Source organism: Pipistrellus hanaki (assembly GCF_964339955.1).
Source record: "Pipistrellus hanaki genome assembly, chromosome: 3".
Lineage (NCBI taxonomy): Eukaryota > Metazoa > Chordata > Mammalia > Chiroptera > Vespertilionidae > Pipistrellus > Pipistrellus hanaki.
In genome coordinates this window covers 88,068,928-88,094,285 of record NC_140505.1, presented here as the reverse complement: position 1 = coordinate 88,094,285, position 25,358 = coordinate 88,068,928, and the positions used below count along the sequence as shown (strand labels likewise).

Here is a 25,358-nt window from a genome sequence, read left to right as displayed (position 1 = left end):
GAAGGAACACCTCCCTTCTCTCCCCCCCCCCCCCCCCCACACACACACAAATTTCATGCACTGGGCCTCTTGTTATAAATAAGTATTCTCCTCATAAGTTCCTAGGCCAATAGATGTAAAGATTAATCAGATCCGAGAGAACAATCTGGGGGACCCAATAATTATGTTGTTTTGTGATGAAAGTGCTCTGGAGTTGTGTCTGTTGCTAGTAAATTTTGAATTAAAAGTTTGGTTAACAAAAAGGAAAAAAAAAATTATTTCCCTTAGAAAAGCCTGGTCCAGTGCCTTCTAGCATCCAGCATTGTTATGGGAAGTCATAAATCAGTTTGAGTTTCATTTCTTTGTAGGTGACTTTGCGGTGATCCTCTGGGAGCTTTTAGAATATTCCATTTGTCTAGATGTTAGAAATTCAATGTGGTATGACTAGTTTTGGATCTGTTTTTATTAATTGGGATGTGCACTCTGGTTCTCTTCAATCTGATGACGTGGATTCTTCTATAGTTCTGAAAATTTTTCTTTGGCTATTTCTTTGATCAATTTTTTTTTCTATTTTCTCTGCTTCTCTGTCTGCATTTACATTGCTCAATAACACTTATGGAATATCTTCTTTCTGTTAGGCATTGTGACACTTTAGAAATCAAAAGGAGCCATGAATGCCTGGACAGTGCTTGCTCTAGAGCAGTGTTTCCCAAAGTGTGGTACGCGTAACCCTAGGGAAGAGTTTGGTGGGGGTACACGTTGCACCGGAGTTTGGTGGGGACATGCACTGCACCGTGCTTAGTTGCGCCTAATTCTACGTTTGAGGGGTACTCAACATTATGAAAATTATAGAAGGGGAACACATATGTCAAAAGTTTGGAAAACACTGCTCTAGAGAATTGCATCAATTCCTAAGTTTTTATACAGAATCAGGATCAAGAAAACTCATGTTCTTCCTAAAGTATGTAACCCATAAGGGAAATGCTAAGTGAACAGGCTTTATTTATAAGTTCTCTATTGCTGCTTACCTTTTACTTATTCACTTGTATTATTACTCACTGTTTATCTTTTACAAAATAACTTTTAGTTGCCTTTATATCTTTCTGGTAACACCAGATAGAATGTTTTTACTTTAGCAGCACTACTGAGCTAAAATTTAGTCATCTGATCATCTAATTGGTCATCTAAAATAATTCAACATGGTCTCTGAGGGAAAAATATTTTCTACGTCACTAATTATTTTATAGCAAGCAATAAAAATCTATTTTGCCTTAAATAGACAAACACTTTATTGGCAGAATAAAAGGAAGACATGAGCAGTTAAATCTTCAGAAGACCAAGTGGTAGGACAGTTTTGCTAATTTCTGTGGTAGGAATAAATAGGCAGCTTGTCTTTAGAATGCTGACCTCACAATGATTCTCCTCTAAACTTTTTTGTTAATTGTTACATTCTGTTTAAGATTCATGCTTTAAGAAGAGAAACCATTGGTTTAACTTGATTCACAAGCTTACTTTGTGGGAAAAGATAGGACTATAATTGACAATTCATAATGAGCAGTAAGAATGGTGAAACAGTACTTCCCAAAGGAAAAACAGAGCTTTATCATAAAAAAGAATGGACAAAAACAGCAAGTGTCCACTCTGTTTTGTGCCAATGAGCCAATGTTCAATTCTAACGCACTGGTTTCTTTCTCATGCTAGTGCTGCCGCCTGTATTGGTGCCGAGACACAGTGAATATAACCCCCAACTGAGCCTTCTGGCCAAGTTCCGCAGTGCCTCCCTCCACAGTGAGCCACTCATGCCGCACAATGCCACCTATCCTGACTCTTTCCAGCAGCCTCCATGCTTGGCATTCCCTCCCTCGTCAGGGCAAGCATTCTCACCGTCCCCGTGCACAGCCATCTACTCTCACTCCCCAGGAAGCCCTTCAGAGCCAGAAAGCCCCTATCAACACTCAGGTCAGTAAAAGTTGCCAGTCTATGTGGTATACAATTCAACACATTTATGGTGTGATTATCATAATTTTTAATCACTGTAACTCATGTTCATGTAGAGCTTTACAGTTCATATGGCAATCTCTTATGTGCTCTTGGACCCTGCCCAGCCTCTAAGGTGATCAGTACTATATCCATTTTGGAGCAGTTATCCTGGAGCTACAACATGCCTTTGCTCTGTTTTTTTTTTTGTCCCAATCCTTTGTAAGCTCTCAGAAATTAAATGGACTTGAATAGCATACTTTGGAATTTTGAGTTCTTTGTCTGTTTGTTTAGTTTTTGTTTTCTAAAGCCAGTAGCAATAAGCTTATAATAAGCTTCTCTAAGCTGAGCAGAAAAAACTGACAGGAGAGCAAGCAATGAGTGCCTCTTTCAACAATCAAAGGGAGTCTCTCCTACAAAGGATGTGTAGGGCAGAAGGAGGCCCCAGTTCCAGGCAGTGCATTCTCCCTTTTTGCTATGAGAAGTAAGCACAGCATCTGAAGCACTGACCTACTCAATCAATATTTGCTGAATTAAAAAAAAAAAAAAAACATGTAAAAGGGAGAGGGAGAACCAAGCCCATAGTGATAATTGCATGTACTATCATACCTATAGTTTTAACTTAGACAATGAAAAAAAATTTTGTGAACCTCAGGAGTGTGAGAAAATATTCTGAGCTAACAAGTTTCTGTAAGCATGCATAAATGCATTTGGTGCCAGATGTTGTGATCTGCCTCATTCATTTCTTCATATATTTATTTATTTAATAGATATTTATGGAACTCATACTATATGCAAGCATTGCCATAGGGTGCCAAGAGTAAAATTAAAAGATTAATAAAAATTATCCCCATCCTCAAAAAATTCATAAAATGTGGGAAGGTAAAGAAGTTGCCTCTTCTCCTTAGAGTTATTCCTTTCTTCCTTTTACCCCCTCAAGCAGTACATTTACTATTTTACATATATATCTATTATTTAAATTCATCACATCTACTACTTGCACACCTATTAAATGTATATAATTTTTGTGTGTCAGTCATTTTATTTTTTATATGTTTAGTGTAGAGCCTAAAATGCAGAAGATGCTCAACAGTTGATTACACAGGCATTTGGAACTTGGCAGTAGAGCTTCAGGGTCATAGATCCGGATTCTATTGAGTCAGTAAGTAATGACTGAGCCTACTCAGACACTGTGTTAGTGATAGAGGTGCAATGATTGATTATGACAACAGTCATTGCCTCTCACTTTCCAGAGACAGTGACTATTAAAAACAATTATGTAAATAAGTGACAACGTGATAGAGGTCTTACCAGTCCAGTCAAGTAATGATAAAGGCTTAAACTGAAAAAGGGATGTGGCGACAGAAAGAAGGCTATTAATTTGAGATTGCAGAGGACTTGATGTGAGGATGAAGGCTGAGCTCTGGCCTGGAAGTCATGCACAGAGTGGAGGAGGCAGTTGAAGCCTTGTAAGTAGCTGAATTCACTGAGAAAGGAACACAACAGAAAGAGACCTCATTTGAGGACAGAGCCCTAGTTAAGAGACAGGAGGATAATTATGTTGCAAAATATACATTTACATAAAACACATTTGTGCTATAAAGATTTCCTGTACTAAATTTGTATACCTGAACTTATTAAACTAACAGGTTGGTGTGTGTTTTCTCTCTTCCCATTCATGAATGACAGACCTCAAGATTTATGCACAAACTGACTAGTTTCTTACAAAGGGAATAGCCCTTTTAATTTCAAAGCAAATTGAGATTAACTGGCTCAGCTCCTTAATGTAACAAAAGTCAACTACTTAAAGTGTGCAGTTCAATGGTTTTTCGTATGTTGTATTATATTTTTTTAAGTTGTAATAAAATACTCATCACAGAAAATTTGTCATTTTAACCACTTTTAAGTGTATGTCCAAGTGGAATTAAGTATATTCACAATGCCGTCTAATCATCACCACTATCTGTTTTCAAAGTTGTTTCATCACCCCAAACAGAAACTCTGTACCCATTAAACAATAGATCCTCATTCCCTGCCTTCCTCCCTGGTTAACTTCTAATCTACTTTTTGTCTCTATTATTGAATTTGCCTATTCTAAGGAATCATGCCATATTTTTGTGTGTGTGTGTGTGTGTGTCTGGCTTATTTAGTTTAGCATACTGTTTTCACAGTTCATCTATGTCATAGCATTTATCAGTTACTTAATTTGTGTGACTGAACAATATTCCATTATATAGGAATATTTAATTTTTAAAAAGTAATTTATTGGTCTATTAGGTATTTGTGGGTGTTTCCCCCCCCCCCATCTTTAAGCTATTGTGAATAATAGCTATGAACATTGATGTGCAAGTAGCTGTTTGAGTCACTGCTTTTAATTCCTGTGGGACTATACCGAGGAGAACAGCTGGGTCATACAGTAACTCTTTATATTAAGACCCTTAATTTTATAGGCAGATTTACTCCAGGTCCTGCTGAAGGGTCATCTTGTTTTATAACTTTTTCACCATTGTTACAGTTCATTTTCTCAAAGGGAAATACCTTATTCGTGGTTATTGGGTACGGTCAGATGACCACCTGCAGTGCCTGTTCAAGCATACATGGCTGCATTCAACCACTGATCTATAGACTCGGGATTTCTGGGAGTTTGGCCAGGAACTTGCATTTATTTACGCATTCATTCATTTACTTTTATTTAAATACTAGAGGCCCAGTTCATGAATTCCTTGCACATAAAACACAAATGTGTTTTGTGTGTGGTTTTTGTGTGTGTGTGTGTGCCCCTCAGCCCAGCTTGCATTCTCTCCAAACTGGGACCCCCTCAAGGGATGTCCGACTGCCCATTTAGGCCCTATCCAGGCAGTCAGACATCCCATTTACAATCCAGGACTGCTGGCTCCCAACCTCTCACCTGCCTGCATTTTAGAGCCTGATTGCCCCTAACTGCTTCTGCCTACCAGCCTTATCACCCCCTAACTACTCCCCTGCCAGCCTTGTCATCCCTAACTGCCATCCCCTGCCAGCCTGGTCGCCCTCAACTGCCTCCCCCCCTGCAGGCCTGGTCCCTAACCATCCTCTGCAGGCCTGGTCTCCCCTAACTGACCTCCCCTGCAGGCCTGATCACCCCTAACTGCCCTCCCCTGCTGGCCCAGTCTCCCCTAACTCCCCTGCCTTGCCAGCCTGGTTGCTCCTAACTGCCCTCCCCTGCCAGCTCGATTGTCCCTAACCGCCCTCCCCTACTGGCCTGGTCACCCCTAACTGTCCTCCCCTACAGGTCTGGTCATCCCCACTGCCCTCCCCTGCTGGCCTGGTTCCCCCAACTTCCCTCCCCTGCTGACCATCTTGTGGCTGCCATCTTTGACCACATGGGGGTGGCCATTTTGTGTGTTGGAGTGATGGTTAATTTGCACATCACATCTTTATTATATAGGATGTTTTTTTTTATTAATTTTTAAGAAGACTTGAAGGAGGGAGAAAGACAGAAAAGAGATACATTGATCTGAGAGAGAAACATTGATCAGCTGTCTCCTATAAATGCTCTCACTGAGGATGAAACTCAATCCCTGGGCATGTGCCCTGATCTAGAATCAAGCTGGTGACCTTGTGATGCATGGAACAACCCTTAATCAACTAAGCCACATAGGCCAGGTAAGAATCTGCATTTTTAACAAGTTTCACTGGTGGTTTTCATGCACATTTAAGTATGAGAACTACTTGAATGGACAATTCAACAAAGGCAGACTGATTCAAAATTTAAGCTGTTGAACTCTATCATTTACATAACAAACTGACATTAAGAATGCATTCAGAAGGAATCAGTTATTCTGAGGTTCTCTTTAAAGAGTGTTTCTTCTGCCTCAGGATTTTTTATTGTGTAATGAATTAATTTCTGATAAGATAGTATCTACTTGATTGCACATCATTTTCTTAACCATGATCACTTTCCAATCATCTATATATATAAAAGCCCAGAGACAAGAATGGCAGAATGACCAGAATGACCAGTGGTTATGATGCACATTGTGGCAGCCAACCAGCCTGATCTGGGTGCTTATTGGCCCCAACACCCCAATCAGGGATGGGACTGGCTGGCCAACTGCCGTGGCCACTCCCCCCACTGACCTGGCCCAATAGGGCCTCTTTGGGATGGGCTGGCTGGACCCAACCTGTGCACAAATTCGTGCACCAGGCCTCTAGTAGGACGGATATTTGGGAAGAAGAACCCTTCTCAATGAGCCTTGGGCTCAAGGTTATAATCTGGTTTCATCTATCCTGTATTTGAGGGCATATTTGAACTATTTCAGAAAAAGAACATTGCTGTGGCCATTGTACAGACCATGACATCAGAGGAGCTAAAATTAAACTAACTTCAAACGGTTAGCTTTCTCTGTTATAAAAGCCAGATAACAGGCTCTTCTGTTACTGAGAAAAGCTAGGAGAATAGCTCCTCAGTTTGAAAATCTTATGAAAGCATTTAAATTCAATGATAATTCATAAGTCAGAGGGAAAACTATTCAACCCTTTAGTGAGGAGCTTAGGACAACCCACTTCCCCTGTAAAACACTCACAGTATCACTTATTATGTTACTGGTCTCTAGCAAAAACACTGTCCACCAAGGAGTTTAACAGCCAAAAAAGTTGGGTCAGGTCATCTTTGTGTAGTTTATCAGTTTGACATTCCTTTGTTTTACTTCTTTCTTATAGTTAACACACCACCTCTATTTTATTAGGCCACAGAAACCTGAGAGAACCAGAATGACTGACCTGTAGATACCACAGCTGATAGTCATTTAATACTATCAATGCCTAATGGAGATACATTTGCAGATGAACAGCTAAATATATTTATTTTCCAGGAGTGTTTTCTGTTACCCCAAAATAAAACAAATAAAAATCCAAACAAACCAAATGTTCTTACTTCTATTTCCCAAATGTTTTAAGGGGCAGTTAGAATGGCTTTCTTTGCATTTTAACTTTGGCATTCTTCAGTACCATAGAGTGGACATTTGTTTAGCATTCTGTTTACTAGAATACATTAATCTTTTATTTTAACCTAACATTTGTAGTTCTTGATGTTTACTATGGAATTGGATATTTAAGAAGTTAATTTTTCCCCATTTCTGTTTTTACTATAGATTTAGAATGGTGTCTTTTGTTGAGGCTTAGAGAGATGCTCTTAGAAATAGATGTAAATAGCATTTTTACAAAATGTTGTGTCTTACAATAGACTAGAAAAACGTTGTCTACTTTAGTGTTCATATAGAGCATGTAGTGATTTTGTATAAATACCATTTTGATACCCTGGATATGAGTTGGGGAAAGAATCTGCATGCCTAACAAGTTCCCAGGTGATGCAGGGCTGCAGGTCCATAAACCACACTGAGTGGGGAGGGTCCAAAGGAGTGTACTACTTAAAGTATCCCAATTCTTTTTATAAGTTAAAGACCTTTTGTAAATCAGGTAACCCCTAATTTATCTGCTTTAAAAATGTATATTTAGTGCATAATGGAACACACTGTAGGTACAAGAATTACAAGGATATTCAAAGAAAAGAAAGGTTATACAATCCATAGAAAGGCAGAGAAAAAGTGTGGGTGACAAAGAACTCTGAACTTTTATTGGCCACTTAACTGAAAAATTTGGGGTGAAAACATAACATTCATGGTTTCCTAATGAAATATACAGCTCTCTTTAAAATATCTTTATGGCACAAGTAATTAAGTATTTGTACATTAAAGAGAATGTGAGTTTATTTAGATAGAATTTTATTTTCTTTCTTAAATAATTTAAAGTGCTATCCAATGTTTCTGATTTGGTTTTGTCATATCCAAACTATCATATTTCATCTTTCATTTGTTAGGAAATGGTACTTTTTGCCACAGGTACTCAGTGTGGCATACAGAAATAGTAATACGCTATGTTTCTCATGCGGAGATGAAGTGACCTGCCAGTTTCCTTTGATCTGTGTTTCTTTTAGAGGTGATGAACTTTGCATGGATCCACTCATATTTTTATTTGCTTGGCCCTCTCAATACTCACAGATATGTGTCCAAATACTGTAAATATGGGAGAGTCACTAGGTCAGTGGCCTTTGCCATAGATGCATTAACCAGATAAGCTCACCACAGTTTTCATTAAAGTGATATATTTGAAATGATTGTAAGGCAGCTTACTTGGTCTTGAAGCCAACTTTCTGCTTAACAGCATTAATGTAAACTTTCTGATGAAATCAGGAGATGGGAAGCCCAAGAACAATAGTAGTAATGTGCTATCTGGTTTGCTTTTTTTTCAGACTTTCGGCCAGTTTGTTATGAGGAGCCCCAGCACTGGTGCTCAATTGCCTACTATGAACTGAACAACCGAATTGGTGAGACGTTCCAGGCTTCCTCCCGAAGCATACTTATAGATGGATTCACAGACCCTTCAAATAACAGGAACAGATTCTGTCTTGGACTTCTTTCTAATGTAAACAGAAACTCAACAATAGAAAATACCAGGAGACACATAGGAAAGGGTAAAAGAAATGTGTAATTTCTTTTTCTGTTCTTCTGAGCTAAAACATAGAAACAGAAACAAGCTGTTCATTGGCTATGTAACCTTTTGGGATGGCACAGGGCTGGGTTTCTCTGCCTATAAAGTGGGCATGACACTTATGAGGGGTTGGCATAGTGTGCATATTATGAAGACAAACATAATGTGAATACAGGATAAAATCCTACCTAATTAAGAGTAAATATGCAAATTGACCATCACATCATCACAAAGATGGAGGCACTCAGTTCCCTCAGCCCTGCCAGAGTCCCCCAGTTTATTCAGCCTGGCTGGGGGAGTGGGGTGGCAGGCGCGTGGTGTGGCCAGACCCGCCCTCAGTCTCCCAGATGCCCAGGGCTGTCCGGAGGTGCAGGCAAGACTTGGACGGTGGCTGCTCAGCAAGGCCACCCAAGGCTCAAGTAACCAGGGCCGGCTGAGGCTTGCGCTGCTGGCAGTGGCAGCAGCAGAGGTGTGATGGGGTGTCGCCTTCCCCTGATTGCCAGGTTGCCTCTTGCCCCTGAGGGTTCTCAGACTGTGAGAGGGGGTAGGCTGGGATGAGGGACCCTCCCCTCCAGTGCATGAATTTTCATGTACTGGGCCTCTAGTTATTAAATAAAAGTATTGTGGATTATTTTTGAGTTTCCCAGAAAGGCTAGATAACTTCTGAAGAGGAAGAATTCTGGCTGCTGGTTATTTATATGAGGTAAAGTTACCTTTGGAGACTTAGAAGCTAGGGAGTTAAAGATCATGAGTTATTTATTTTTGTAAATGACTAGGGCTCTCCTGTGTCTAGGCATAGTTACAACAGCCTATGGCACAAGCCTCACTGGGGTCTGGCCAAGATGTTTTTGAAGCTTCCTTTATTGGCAGAGTCTGGCTGAGGATCTTTAAATCATTTTCTTTTATTTTAGAATAGTTGGTAGTATCTCAGTGATACCTGGATGTCCACTATAATGTCAGATTGTTCTGGAATCACAGGTGTAAAGAAACTTGAGAGCCAATTGATCTTTTCTCTCCTCATCCAGCACCTTACCTTTGGAAAGGAGCTACATGAGCCTTTCTTTCATGATTTCATTTGGTGATGCATTCTAATATTCTTCCTAACATACCTCCTCAGTGCTCCTGTTGTAGTAAATGTACAAGCCATTGATTAAAAACTTTCATTTAATTCATTTATTGATGTTGACTCTTAATGGTGACAATTACTTTATTTTTATTCATAGTCTGTATTTTCCCATGTAGTTTTGAAGTGGCTTCCAAGAAACCTTTGCAGTGAAATGATAAGTGAAAAACAGAAAATCAGAAACTGGGGGTAAAGGAAACAGAAAAAAATACAAGAATGTCATTTAATCACAATCATCGATTGTGATTAAAATTTCACTATAAGTTTCTTGACAAGGAGGGACACTCAATCTGTAATATGATTTTAAAAATAGTTTTAATTCATTTCAGAGAGAGAAAGGGAGAGCAAAAGAAACATTAATGATGAGAGAGAAACATGGATAGGCTGCTTACTGCACATCACCTACTTGGGATCAAGCCTGTAACTTGGACATGTGCATTGACCAGGAATTATACTGTGACCTCTGGTTCAGGGGTTGACACTCAATCATTGAACCATACCGACCAGACTGTAATGTAATTTTTTTTAATAAGTATTTATTGTTCAGATTATTACAGTTGTTCCTCTTTTTTTCTCCCCATAGCTCCCTTCCACTCAATTCCCACCCCACTGAATGCCCTTACACCCCCCATTGTCCTCGTCCATAGGCATTCGTTTTTTGTCCAGTTTCTTCCCGCAACCCATACCCCTTTCCCCCTGAGAATTCAGCCCACTTCCTTTCTATGCCCTGATTCTATTATATTCACCAGTTTATTCTGTTTATCAGATTTTTTTATTCACTTGATTTTTAGATTCACTTGTTGATAGATATGTATTTGTTGTTCATAATTTTTATCTTTATCTTTTTCTTCTTTTTCCTCTTCTTACAGAATACCTTTCAGCATTTCATATAATAATGGTTTGGCAGTGATGAACTCCTTTAGATTTTTCTTATCTGTGAAGCTCTTTGTCTGACCTTTCATTCTGAATGATAGCTTTACTGGGTAGAGTAATCTTGATTGTATGTTCTTGCTATTCATCACTTTGAGTATTTCTTGCCACTCCCATCTGGCCTGCATAGTTTCTGTTGAGAAATCAGCTGACAATTGTATGGGTGCTCCCTTGCAGGTAACTAACTGTTTTTCTCTTGCTGCTTTTAATATTCTCTCTTTGTCTTTTGCTTTTGGCATTTTAATTATGATGTGTCTTGGTGTGGTCCTCTTTGGATTCCTTTTGTTTGGGGTTTTCTGATCTTCCTGGACTTGTAAGCTATTTCTTTCACCAGGTGGGGGGAAGTTTTCTATCATTATTTCTTCAAATAGGTTTTCAGTATCTTGCTCTCTCTCTTCTTCTGACACCCTCATAATTCTGATGTTGGTATGCTTGAAGTTGTCCCAGAGGCTCCTTACATCATCTTCAACTTTTTGGATTCTTTTTCCTTTTTGCTTTTCTAGTTGGGTGTTTTTTATTTCTTCATATTTCAAATTTTTGACTTGATTCTTGGGATTCTCTAGTCTGCTTTTGGATCTCTGTATATTATTCTTTATTTCAGTCAATGTATGCTTAATTTCTAATTGGTCCTTTTTCATATCCTTAAACTATATTTCATATCCTTTCACTATATTTCTCAGAGGTTTCTAGAAAATTATTGAGTAACCTTATAACCATTGTTTTGAACTCTATATCCCAGGGGTCTTCAAACTACGGCCCGCCGGCCACATGCAGCCCACAGAGGAGTCTGATCCGGCCCGCCAGGTTTTTTTGGGCAGTGAGCGCAGCCGAGGTGTTACAGTAGGAATTAGTAGTTCATATAGTCCGGCCCTCCAGCTCTCTGAGGGACCATGATCTGGCCCCCACTTTAAAAAGTTTGAGGACCCCTGCTATATCCAGTAGTTTGCTTTCCTCCATTTCTTTCATTTGTGACCTGTTTCTTTGTCTCTGCATTTTGGACTCTTTCCTGTGTTGATAAAGTGGCTTTGTATGCTAGGGTCCTATAGGGCCCAGTGGCTCAGCCTCGCCAATTACCTGAGGTGGACGCTCTTTGTGGGCTATGTGCATAGTCTTGTTGTAGTCAAGCCTCGATTGCTGTTGGTATCATTGGGTGAAATTGACCTCCAGACCAACTGGTTTTGAGGATCACTTGTGTCTACAATGGGAGAAGTGCTGAGCTGGAAATACCCTTATGGGGCAGAACTTGCTTCAATGAGGCTTTGGTGCTCACTGAGTCTCCCCCTTAATGTGTCTCTTATGGATCTGAAGAGTTGTAATCTGGTGTGGTCTCACTTTGACCACTGGGTGCACTGGCTCTTCGATTTCCAAGGAGGTTCAAAATCAACCACTGCTTAAGGCCACCCAACAGGAGCTACAGAGACATCTATTGATACATATTCCTCTTCTTAGTTTTGGGTTTGGAGGTGCCCAAATGAGGCACAGCTGTGAACCAGTGCAGGCTTCTGATGAACCTTAGGCTTTCTTTTGGAAGCTCTGGAGTTCTTTGACCCAGCTGTAGTTTGTTAGGTTAGGTTGCAAAAGGCCCGGCCATTCATATGCAAATGCCTCTGTGTACAGTTTGAGTGGGGTTGTAAATCGGGTGGGGCATGGTTTCAGGGAATCACTGGTCAGTGCAAATAGCAATGGTTGCCCAATGGCCCTGCCCCAATAGGTCCCTGGGTCTCTGTGTCCCATGCCCTCATGCAGGAACAATGAACTCTGTGACCACCTCTGAGAGAAAACCACCCTTATGTTCCGGCCTGATGCCAGACAGCCCAGTTTCTCCCCATATGAGTCTGGGTCTCCAGAGTCTCACCCAGTTCTGGAGTGCAAAGCAGTCAGGAGTTTATATCTCCCTCCCGATTGAAAAAGACCACAGCGCACCCAGTTGCCAGCCTGTTTACACGTGCATCTCTGTACCTTTGCTCTTTTGCACCTTTGCACCTCTTACCAGTCTAAATGCACTTTTCTCTTTCCTTCTTGTTATAGAACTTCCAGTCAGCCTGCCTTCCCATGGTTCTGGATGATGTCCATTTTTTCTTTTAGTTGTAGTTTTGATGTGGTTGTGTGAGACAGCAAGTTCAGGTGTTTACCTATGCTGCCATCTTGGTTCCTCTCCTGTAATGTAATTTTTATTACAAAGGGAGAAACATAACAGCTCCTCAAAGGAAATAATATATTTTTTTAATGAATTTTTAAACAAATTTCTCAAGTATGGTTTTAGTTTCAAATGTTTTTCATAAGAATATGCAAGTGAGCCAAAACTGGTTTGGCTCAGTGGATAGAGCATTGGCTTGCAGACTGAAAGGTCCTGGGTTCGATTCCGGTCAAGGGCATGTACCTTGGTTGTGGGCATATCCCCAGTAGGGATTGTGCAAGAGGCAGCTGATCGATGACTCTCTCTCATCGATGTTTCTAACTCTCTATCCCTCTCTCTTCCTCTCTGTAAAAAATCAATAAAAATATATATATATTTTTTTTAAAAAGAATATGCAAGTGAAATCTAAAGGCAGAACATTAAAATATAATATTGTAGAGCTGTTTGCTGAGGGGCTTTTCAGATTGATCTACATGTTGGATTTCTACTTGATCCAAAGATAGAGTTAAAATATTGAAGGAGTATTTAGTGTATTCTGGGATCTTTCTGCAAGCAGCTTGTTCAAAGTGCTGCTGATATGGACATGAAGAGTTGGTGTTTTATGTGGTTGGCTGAGAGCTGATCCATAGGGTTAAGGAACCATAGGAGAGAGAGATTAAGAAAGCTTAACTAAGTGCTTACTTGGATGGAAGGGCAGTCCACCCTCACATGGTGCATAGATAACACCCAACCAACTGAGCCACACAGGCCAGGAGTGGCTTGGAATATTTTTAAAGTAAGAGTTAGCAGTTTTTATGAGGTCAGGGGATTTTTTTTTTTTTTTTTTAGGTGCTCCTGTGGATTATTTGGTTCAGAGTATCAGGGATTCCTGGAGAATCAGCCTAAATAAATTTGCAATACAATGCACTCCTAAATTAAAGAATAAATCAACTTGTTCTATGAGTTAATTAATAGAGACACTTAGATTTCAGAGATACTCATTCATGTCCAAAAATTTATTGAGCATCTGCTCTTAGCCAGACTATTCTGCTCCTAGGGATGCATCAGTGGGAAACAAACCAAAACCTAACAAACAAAAAAGATGAAAAATTCCTGCCTCATGAATCACATTTTACTAAGGAAAGACAGACAAGAAATCCTATCTAATAAAAGGGTAATATGTAAATTAACCATCACTCCATCACAAAGATGGTGGTGCCCCGTCCTCTCAGCCCCGCCGGAGTCCCCTCATCTCAGGGGGTGGTCACTGAAAATGGGCAGCATGAGTGGTCTAGCAGAATGCTTGCCTCATCACCATGGTGATGAGGCAAGCATTCTGTGCCCAGCCATGGATGGGCCCTTGTCAGCACTCACTCAATTTACCTGAGTGAGTGCTGACAGGAGCATGTCATCCCTGTGATTTACTCATCTTAATTGGAGGGAAAGAGGTGTGCAAGCTAGCAGTGCTGGAAGCCCAAGGAGATACGCAGAATTCCACTTGGGGAAATACAAAAGACATGGCTCATACAGGCACAGCCACTCTGGGGCACTTCACAAATGAATGGGGTGTTTTCTTCCCATTCCTGCTATACCTAGCATGCAAATGCCTGAACCAAGGCTGTATAACAGATAAAACGGATGGGCCTCTGGGCCGCAGAGAACCTCTGAGCAGCTAGGCCCCAAAGAGAGCACTGGCACATGTATTTGTGCACAGAGCTACTAGTAACATATATAATATGTCCAATGATAAGTGTTTAGAATTAAACAAAAGAGGGGAAGTGGGTAGGGAAGGACATGTTATAATTTACAACAGAGTAGCCAGGGAAGTCCTTCCTAAGAAGGTGACATTGGAGCAGGGAGCTAAAAGGGAAATTAGCAATGTGAATATCTGAGAAATGCTTTCCAAGCAAAGGGAACAGCAGTTGCAAAGGCCCTGGCAAACTATAGAAACAGATGGGAAGCCAGGGCGAGTGGAACTGAGTGAGTAAGCAGGTGGGACAGTCATAGAAGAAGCAGAACCAGATCCTGCCTGCTTTGAATGTTTCTTCTGTGACTCTGTGAGAAATGGGAAGATAGATTTAAATTGAGTTTACTGATCTTAGTTTTCACTTTAAAAGGATCACCTGAAAGCTATGTTAATATTAAACTGTAGAAGATGGGCAAGGTGGAAGGTTTCTACTCCAGCCATTTCTTCCCTCAGTAGTTATCAATTAGCTTAGAGACCACTTCCAGGCTGTGTCCCTTGCCACTTAAGTTAGCTCAGATAGCTGACTCTCCTAAAGAATTTAATGCTCACCTTCTCAGCAGAGCATGCATTTTGAATTGTTTTCTCTAGTGGCCATCACCACTATGCTGACTCACTTACTCATGCTCTTTCACCCTGCTTTCTGTCTAATAGAACACACTGAGATAGTAGGACAAGTCTGTGAGATGGTAGGTTAAGTACCAAGTATTTATTTATGGCCTTGCAACAGTTAGCTGGTGCAAAAAGAATAGAACCTATTACTTTAACCTTGCTAGCAAAGTGCTTTAAATTGTCATTAGCAAATTGATGCTAGCATAGAGACTACCAATTAAATATCAGAGGCAATACTCTGAAGGACCTGGGACAGCCTTAACTGGTTTGGCTTAGTGGATAGAGTGTGGCCTGCAGACTCAAGGGTCCCAGGTTCGATTCTGGTCAAGGGCATGTATCTTGGTTGTGGGCACATCCCAGGAGGGGGTGTGCAGGAGGCAGCTGATCAATGTTTCTTTCTCATCAATGTTTCTAACTCTCTATCTCCCTTTCTCTCTGTAAAAAATCAATGAAACATTTTTTTTTAAAAGAACCTGGAACAATGTATTCTAATATAAAGTCTATCCATATTCTTCCCTGAAAAATAGGCAAATTACTTGAACTCTTTCAAATGACTGATACCTACCCCCACTGATTACTAATACTTGCTTGTATTATTTTTATAGTAACCCTGCACATTAGGTTTTCTTAGTCCCATTTCACAGATGAGACAACTGAAGCTCAGAGTTCAGTAGCTTACACATGTCACATAAGTGATGCCAGAGATTTCCACTCCTGGCTCTCGTTCCCAGGCCCATTTGCTCCCCCATCTGGAAGGGAGGGACCCCTCCTGGTTTTTTATGTTGATACCCCTCATAATGCATTGTTTGAAGAACTGAACCTTTCATTATGTAATGCAAATACCTAGTATGTGCCACAGCAGTGGTACCTCATAGTCAAGTCAGAGATATTGAAATAAGGCTCTATTAACAATAAACACTTGCATTTCATAGTGATTTACTTTTAAAATGTTAATTAGAGAAGATTTTATGTTTTTCTTCAAAAAATATTCCAGAAAAGGAGTACTGCACTAAGGGTTACACAGAGTCCCAACCTAATAAAAGAGTAATATGCAAATTAACCATCACTCTGCTACATCCATAAGCCATGCCCACCAGCCACACCCTCCAGCCAATCAGAGTGAGTATGCAAATAAACCCAACAAAGATGGCTACAGCCACAGAGAGCAGGAGGGAGGCTTGGATTTCACAGGCAATGGAGGAAACCAAGCTTTCTGCCTGCCCTTGCTGGCCTAAGCCTCCACTCAAGGCTACAAAGTTTCAATTATAGAAGGTAAACAAATCCAAACAGAAATGGCAGCAGCCACGGAGCTGGAAAGAGTGGGAGGCTAGGGTTGCCCCTGACAATGGAAGAAGCAAAGCTTTCCATACACCCTGGCCAGCCCAGGCCTTTGCTTAAGGGTACAAAGTTTCAATTATAGAAGATACATAAGTCCCAATAGAAATGGCTGCCCCCACAGAGCAAGCAGGAGGCTTGGCTCCGCTCCAAGCTACAAAGTTTCTATGGTAGAAGATAAACAAATTCCAGATACCAGAGCCTCTGCTTGGGCATGGCCGGCCTGCAAACCACCACAGGCTCCTCGCTCAGGCTGCCTCACACCCTAAGGGAACCCCCACCCTGATCTGGGACACCCTTCAGGTCAAACCAGCTGCCCTCTCCCCCCCCATGCACAAGGCCTCTATCCTATCTAATAAAAGAGTAATATACAGATTGACCATCACTCTAACACACAAGATGGCCAGCAGGGGAGGGCAGATGGGAGGCACCAGGCCTGCAAGGGAGAGCAGTTGGATGCAATCAATCCTGCAGGGGAGGGCAGTTAGGGGTGACCAGGCCAGCAGAGGAGGGAAGTTGGGGGCAAACAGGCTGGCAGGGGAGCAGTTAGACATCAATCAACCTGGCAGCAGAGCGGTTAGGGGGTTATCAGGCTGGCAGGCAGAAGCAGTTAGAGGCAATCAGGAAGGCAGACAGGTGCATAGTTGGGAGCCAGCAGTCCTGGATTGTGAGAGGGATGTCCGAGTGGGATTTGGCCTAAACAGGCAGTCCGATATACCTCGAAAGGTCCCAGATTGGAGAGGGTGCAGGCTAGGCTGAGAGACACCCCTCCCCGCCCCCCCCCCCCCCACGCTCCGTGCATAAATTTTATGCACTGGACTTCTAGTGGGAGAATAATAAGGATCTTTATAGAAAAAAAAAGAAGAATAAAAAAGAAAAAAAAACTACTGACATACAATACCTATATGTGGCTGCCCAAAATAAACCAAAGGTCATTTCCTGCAATTTGGTAATGATGGAATGAATAGCCTTCTAGGTCATTGGAGTATAATACTTGCCTGCTTTTTTATAGTGGCTTTTAAAATGGCTCCTATTTCCAGATAATTAGGAAAACCACATTTTGAATTAACTGTATGAGCAGAGATATGCTCTTAAGATAATTGAGGTAGGGTTATATATACTCTGAGAAAGCATGACCTAAGATAATCATAATCAATAGTACAGTCATCTGTGAGCACTTGTGATTTGTGCTATAACTGAAGTTAACTCTTCATAATGACCCTGTACCAGGTTCTTGGCATGAAAATGACTCTTGAGCAAGACAAGCACATTTCACTTTTGCAGATATAGACATGTTGCATTTGTCCTGTCAGATGTTTGTTCTTCCCCTAGTTAGTGGGGGAAAGGAGTTGGTAGTTATAATAATTCTTGAGACATTAACCCTAATTCTTGAACTTTTGGGGCAAATCAAAACTTTCCTGAAAATCATCATGTGTACCAAAGCAGTAAATTGTTAGAGCTAGTTTTTCACTTTCTAGTTCAAGTTCTGTAGAATACCAGTAATTCTTCCTGTTTTATGAAAGAAATTATCCTGAGAACAGATTTTGGTTTCTCAATTCTTTAGAAAGAGGATTTGCACTTCAAGGTGATTTTTAGATTGCTTCCTTTTCCAAAAGACGCTGTTTTCCTTTCTTAAAATACCCTTTCCATCCTGCCTTTGAACATGGGTAAGACTTCTCATTCGAAAGCAAATCCTAACAAAAAAAACAAAACAAAACAAAACAAAAAATTAACATAGAATGTCATATTATTGCAGTTATTAAACTTGAAGTTGCAAAATACTTAATATCATAAGAAAGTGTTCACAATACACTAATGAATGAAAAAAGTTAGAAAAATGCTATAGAGTATGATCTAATTTTGCTTTTAAAATGCATGTAAAAGACTGAAAGATATATAATAGATATTTAGCTATTTTATTTCTGGGCTGTAGATTTGTGGCTGATTTTTATTTTCGGTGTCTCTGCATTTTTAAAATTTTTTTCTAGTGGGCTTTCTTGTTCAGGTGAGAATGGTCTGGGAGGAAGTGTGTGAGAGCGTGCCAAGATCCCAGCAGCCATGATGAGAGAGAAGCTTTGCATGCAGCCCAGCCAGGCAAGAGTCACTGAGCTGTGAGTGGCAAAGTGGAGCATCCCATGTAGCTCGGTTGGACCCAAACTGGCTTGTTCATCATGTTGTTTAGAGAGATTTAAATGTCTTTAAATACAGATTTGGGGGATCAACCTTGCTACCAGGGTAGAGGCTGCTTTGTGTTGATTAGGAGCCCCTTTCTCCAGAGAATCTATGCCAGCTGTTGGGGAAGCTTGTGATAATTTTGTACACAGATCTGCAATGACTGTGAGGCAAACCCTGAAGTTGTGCAGTGCATACCTGCAGGTACAATCCTATGGAGGGTCCACTTGCAACCTCTGCCCTAAACCCCTGGTTTGGATCAGGAAATCTATACTTTTATATAATTTTTTTAAAATATATTTTTTATTGATTTTATACAGAGAGGAAGGGAGAGAGATAGAGAGTTAGAAACATCGATGAGAGAGAGTCATCGATCACCTGCCTCTTGCACACCCCCTACTGGGGATATGCCCGCAACCAAGGTACATGCCCTTGACCGGAATTGAACCCGGGACCCTTCAGTCCCCAAGCCGACGCTCTATCCATTGAGCCAAACCGGTCCCGGCATACTTTTATATAATTATTTTTTATCAAAGAATTTTTTATGTTGGAAAATTGCAAACATTATTACACCCAGAAATACGCACTTGTGTAAAATTCCAGATGATCCAGGTTTTAAAATGGTTGTGCATAAGAGAGTGAAACAGAGGCAAGGGGAAGATCAATTACAAAGTCAAGAGAAGGTATTGAGTTTGTGCAAGTAAGTTCAGGATTGTTTTTTTCCTAAGCAGAATGGAGATGCCTCAGTCTCTGAGGGTGTGATAATGAGATCTACCTTCTGTGGTGGTATTTCCCCACTTTCCCTTTCAGGAGAGGATTCCTCCCACATAGGGGCACTGACTCCCTCCTCTGACTATTAGAAGATTCCAGAGTTCTGGAACCCTCTCATCAGCCTAATTTTCCAGTTTCTCCTCTGTCATTTCTCTGTCATTCAAGGCCCCAGAAGAGGGCTAAAGGGAACAAACACCCTTGCAGTCAGACTCAGCAACCCAAATTAAAGCTAATATATCTCTGGTCCTAATGAAACAAAACGCAGGACTCCCAGTTCCCTAATCTCATGAAAGGTGAGTGGCAGTCACACACAAATAGAAAGTTCAAATAAAGAAAGATGTAGCCCAAGAAGAGCTGTAGTTCAAAGTATGGGTAGAACTTGCCTGATGAGCATAATGTCTTGGTTCTCTTGGTCATCTCAGATAGCTTTCTTTGGGCACTTATCTTTATTGCTTGCTCGTCTCTATAATTATACAGGATCTAATGTAAGTGGCGTAAAGCCACTATTTTGGCCCTGGCTAGTGTGGCTCAGTTGGTTGAGCCTTGTCCCATGCACCAAAATGTTGCCAGTGGTCAGGGTACATGGTCAGGGCACATGCCCAGGTTGGGGGTTCGATTCCTGGTCGGGGAGAGTTCAAGAAGCAGCTGGCTCTCTCACATCGATGTTTCTCTCTCACACACTTTCCCTCTCTAAAAAATCAATTAAAAAGCACATTTAAAGCCACTATTTTGGTCTACTATATGGCTGCAAATAAAATCATGTGTCTACTTGACACTTCTTTAGATGCTGCAGTGTCTAGCCAAAACCAGCCCCCTTCAGATTGGGCTTGGATTTCATCCTTGTGGTTCTGAGCTGGCTCAGCCTTTCATGTGCTCATCCCATCTCACTGGCTCTGCTCCCTCTTTTAGCTCAGTATGCTCACCTACTGCCTAACTGCCCAAGCTCTTCTTTCCTTTGTTATTCTGCTAACTGGGCTGTGGTTTCAGATAAGACATAAACAGGATTGAAAACATCTCCTAAATAAAGACCAAAGTTAGATAACAAATCTTATCTATTCTACTTAATGGGTTTGGGAGAATTATTATTTGAAGGTTATTAAATTCAAATATGTAGTAAACACAGGCCCACTCTCCCTCTATTACCTATTGGAATTACTGGCTGGAACCTCGATCTTCTCATCAATGCAGAAGAGATTTTAAGGTCAACGAAAATGAAAGTAAAGCAAAATGGGGTTTACTGGAGAGAGAGAGAGAGAGAGAGAGAGAGAGAGAGAGAGAGAGAGAGACAGAGAGAGAGAGAACCTGAACTGCTGGATTATATGGTTTAAATGAGAGATTTTCTGGATGGAAACTTTAATTTGCATTCAGGGATGACTGACATAAAAGGTTTATATAATTATATTTTTCTGCACATACCCTTACCCATAATGGGGGTAGGGGGTAGGGAGAGTCAAAACCACAGTGCAAATTTTATTATAATTAGTCCAGGACCCTAATAAGGTTGCATTAAGGTCATGTCATTTTCTTCTGAGCTTGCACCAAGAACCCGCTGGTTCTGATTCTGCCTGCTGGTGGTCTGCTGGATGCTGGGCTGCCCATAGAGAAATGAACTGAAGGCAGTGTTGGTCTGACCCCTGTACAGGACCCCAGGGCAGGCCCCACTTTAACTTTCTACCTAACAGTTTGAGGTAAATTTATGGTGTCCTTTACCTTTTAGTTGTTTTGTGCCTTGGACTTCTGCATCATATCTTATAGTCTGTGTCTCTCCTATTCCTTTGATGATATCTACACCATACTCTGAGAGTTCTTACATTGTCCAAATTGTGAGAACTCTGTGCCTGCCATAATCCATGATACTGTAGAAATTTACCATGGCACTTTCCACCAAGTGCTATAGAGACTTGACCCTGTTAAACCCTGAGAGATTTTCTATGTGATAGAAAGATTTATCCATAGGTCTACCTGGAAGAGGACAGATAGATTTCCTAGAAACAATAGTAGCCAAGAGGCAAGCTAGAGTGTAGGCAAAGAGAATCTGGTTGGGAAGGAGAGGTGTATTAAATTCTAACAATGCATGGATGATGAGAATTATATGCCAAGAATGTAGATGAGTTGGAGTCATGACTGTGAGCAGAATTCTTGGGTATCAATGTGGTGAGTCAGAGTATGGTGCTTTTGGAGGCGGCTCCAAGAGGCAGTAAAGCCTGATGGTCATCCTCTCTCCTTTTACGTGTCTCAGTTTCTCTCACTGCTGTCTAAAACCACCATGAGGACTTGGAGTGCTGGGTGACCAAACCTTATATGCACTTCTCATACAGGTCAAAGTTTAATTACAATTGTATTGTTGAGTCCCTATGAGGCTCCTGCATGTCACTAGGGAGATCCTCTGACACCTCCACAAGGACCCTCAGTCACCTGAGAGTGTCTGCTTACACAGACTGGGAGGAAGATGTGCCTCATATCTTTGGTGTCAATTCATCTCCAGGTGCTCATAGTTATTTTAGTTTTCCACTGGCAGGCAGTTATCCCTTTTTAACTAGAATTACTGCCTTGATCTCCCAATCCTGGACAAGAAGGAAGAGTAAAGCAGTCTTTTTTCCAGCCTTGTGGCCAGAGAACTTACAGTTTGTGAAATATGAGTTGTGGTGCCAAAAAGATGTTATCAATTAGGGTTATTGGCTGGGAGTCCGGTTCTTCTTGTCAATACAGAAAATATTTTAAGGTCAACGAAAATGAAAGTAAAGCAAAGTGGGGTTTATTGAAGATAAATGAGTGGTGGGCCAGTTAAGAGACACAATGACCTTGAACTCCTGGGTTATATTGTTTAAATGAGGGATTTTCTGGGTGGAGACTTTCATTTGCATTCAGGGATGATTGACAAAAAAATAGTTACATAACTATATTTTTTCTGCACATTCTCTTACCCATATACATACAGAAAAATATATTGAGGGGTGTGTGTGTGTGTCCAAAACCACAATGCCAATTTTATTATAATTGGTCCAGGACTCTAGTAAGGTCACATTGAGGTCATGTCATTTTCTTCTGAGCTTGTGCCAAGAATCCACTGGTGGTCTGCTGGATGCTGGGCTGTGCATAGAGAAATGAGCTGAAGGCAATGTTAGTCTGACCCTTGTTCAGGACCCCATGGTAGGTCCCACCCCAGTTGCTTATGTCTAACTCCTAACACCTCTCTCATTATCTTACTTTCTTTTCCTTTTCTTTTTTATGAAACACCACAAGCACCCCAGAGGCAGGCCTGCCACCTGGAGTTCACAGAGTTCTTCAAGGAAGTCAGGGTTTGGAGGTTCTCTTTTGTAATTTCCAACATGTCAGTCCAACCAAGTAATTATATGCTAGCCAATTAAGAACATACTTCTGCCTACACCTCAGGGCCTGAGCCATGGGTGTCAGACCCCAAGCCATTCGGGGAGAATGAATAATGGATATGAGAAAAAAAAGGGAGAGGAAGACTGAGAGAAGAGAAGAGCGGTCTGATCTGTATAGAGAGAGGGGAACCTTAGCCTGAATATCAACTGTGCTTTATCTGTGTGACCCTGGATCAGTTTCTTCAGAGTGATATGGTTGGAATACATAATCCTGAAAACCATTATTTTCTAAAATTGTATTAAGGGAAAGAAGATAGGAAAAGGAGACAATAGATATGTTGGGAGGTATTCACATACAAAGGTCCTCAAGTGCTACTTAGAACCTGAAAAAGAAATTCAGCAGCTGTCTCAGTAATGTTTCCTAAATGCAAAGTTATGCATATTTGGATCTGAGAACCCCTGATGGGCTCTAAATTCTATTTTAAAATTTTGTTTATTTTGAGGCAATCTAAAATATATCACTTTAAGTATATTCTAGTTCATTTCTAGGAATATCTTGTAACTGCAGGATGATTAAATTTACAAGCATGTAGTAGTGGTAGAGAATTTTATTTCCGTTAAAAGGTTGGAGAAAATTTGTTCTGGTATTTAATATCTACAGACTTTCTTCATTTTATCTAACCCCAGTCACTTGCTATAAATTTATGTTGAATTACAAAACCAGAAATTTGAAAGGAAATAACGCACATTTAATTTGGAGTAAAAATTAGTGTGAGCAGTGCCATTTATTTATTTATTTATTTGTTTGTTTGTTTGTTTATTTTAAATATTTTATTGATTTTTCACAGAGAGGAAGGGAGAGGGACAGATAGAAACATCGATGAGAGAGAATCATCGACCAGTTGCCTCCTGCACCCCCTCCCCACCACTGGGGATGTGCCCGCAACCAATGTACATGCCCTTGACTGGAATCAAACCTGGGATCCTTCAGTCTGCAGACCAATGCTCTGAGCCAAACCAGTTTCGGCATGAGCAGTGCCTTTTAATTCCAAGAATGTGGGAGAGAGTAACATAAACTATGCTTTGATTGTCTATATCTGAAAATGTGGCAAGCATTTCTTTGTTTATAAGTAAAAAATAGACATTATTTCTATGATCTATATTAGAAGTTGATAAGCTTTAAAAAGAATTAGGTCTCTTTTAGGTATTTATGAAGAGAAATGGATTTATAATTGTTGGTAAAATAAAATTTAAACTTCATTTATTGTTTCCTCTGAAGTGGATTTAGTGTATACACTTAAGTAATATTTTTCGTATTACTGTGTCCAATTTTAATTTTTTACTTATATATGTACCAGAAGAGCTATTTGATATTTTAGGCATTAAGTATTTTGTATTAAATATTATAAACTTACTTTTACTTAATCTTTTAAATATGTTTTTATTGATTTTTAGAGAGAGAGGGGAAGGGAGTGGGATAGAGAGATGGAAATAACAATAAATAGAAAGAAACATTATCGATCAGCTGCCTCCAGCACGCCCCCTAGCGGGAATTAAGCCTGCAACTCGGGCATGTGCCCTGACCAGAAATCAAGCTGTGACCTCCTAGTTAATGTGTCAGCATTTAACCTCTGAGCCATACCTACTGGGTGAGCTCACTTTTAAAGTGAATGTGAGATTAAGAAAATAATGGAAGGAGCTGATTTACTTGTTCTGTAAACTGATGGTAAACATGGGTTGCAATTCACTTTTATTTTAAATGGACTCATGGAAAAAGCACAAATAAGAATTAAAACAAGTTGGCATTTAAGTCACATATCTTACTAATCTGTAATTGGTGATATGAAAATTAACTTCACAGTAGATAGTCACATTTCTTCAGGTTACAAAGGTCAATGAGAAGAGAATGGGGATACAGCTAAACTAAAGATGGTGCAGGTATTTGAAGACTGTTTTTGTCTCATAGGTGTGCATTTATATTATGTTGGGGGAGAGGTCTATGCTGAATGTGTGAGCGACAGCAGCATCTTTGTCCAGAGTCGGAACTGCAACTATCAGCACGGTTTCCACCCAGCCACTGTCTGCAAGATCCCCAGTGGTTGTAGCCTCAAGATCTTCAACAACCAGCTCTTTGCTCAGCTGCTTGCTCAGTCAGTTCACCATGGATTTGAAGTAGTCTATGAGTTAACTAAGATGTGCACTATCCGGATGAGTTTCGTTAAGGTAAGGAGTGCTTGCTTCCACATTGAAGATGGAAACTGAAAACCAAAAAAGGCATTCTTTGGCTGATGTGGCACTTACACAGCCAGTTTTAGTAGATTGCAGGGTTGGGTTTTTTTTTGTTTTCTTTGAAGTTTATTTCATTGTTTGTAGGAAGATCTCTTCTATGAATATGATCTCTCTTGTTTAGCAATTATAAGAAAATTCTTAAGCATAACACTTTTGAAGGAAAAACAACTTAAAGTAGTTATCTGATGTTTAATGCAGAAGATAAAGTGACAATAACCCTATCTAATAAGAGAATAATATGCAAATTGACCATCACTCCAACACACAAGATGACTGCCCCCATGTGGACACAAGATGGCCACCACAAGATGGCCAGAAGGGGAGGGCAGTTGGGAGGCACCAGGCCTACAAGGGAGGGCAGTTGTGGGTGACCAAGCATGCAGGGCAGGGCAGTTAGGGGTGACCAGGCCTTCAGGGGAGGGCAGTGAGGGGTAACCAGCCAGCAGGGGAGGG

At 40.6% G+C, this 25,358-nt stretch overlaps 2 protein-coding genes across 7 annotated transcripts in view; both read left to right on the top strand.

The window, feature by feature from the left end:
- SMAD9 (SMAD family member 9) overlaps window positions 1-25,358 on the top strand; it is a 109,141-nt gene that overhangs the window by 68,749 nt on the left and 15,034 nt on the right. For 4 of the 6 annotated variants that reach the window (XM_084879571.1, XM_084879568.1, XM_084879569.1 and 1 more), the window contains 3 exons: window positions 1,681-1,938; window positions 8,246-8,467; window positions 24,583-24,839. In XM_084879571.1, the coding sequence (XP_084735697.1) occupies window positions 1,681-1,938; window positions 8,246-8,467; window positions 24,583-24,839 (737 nt within the window). The remainder of the gene's footprint in view (window positions 1-1,680; window positions 1,939-8,245; window positions 8,468-24,582; window positions 24,840-25,358) is intronic. The other 2 variants (XM_084879572.1, XM_084879573.1) reach the window with 2 other exon arrangements.
- The window catches only part of LOC311619666 (general transcription factor II-I repeat domain-containing protein 2-like), a gene marked incomplete at its 5' end in the record, with an annotated part of 100,051 nt that overhangs the window by 71,247 nt on the left and 3,446 nt on the right, over window positions 1-25,358 (top strand). The gene's annotated exons all lie outside the window — the stretch shown is intronic.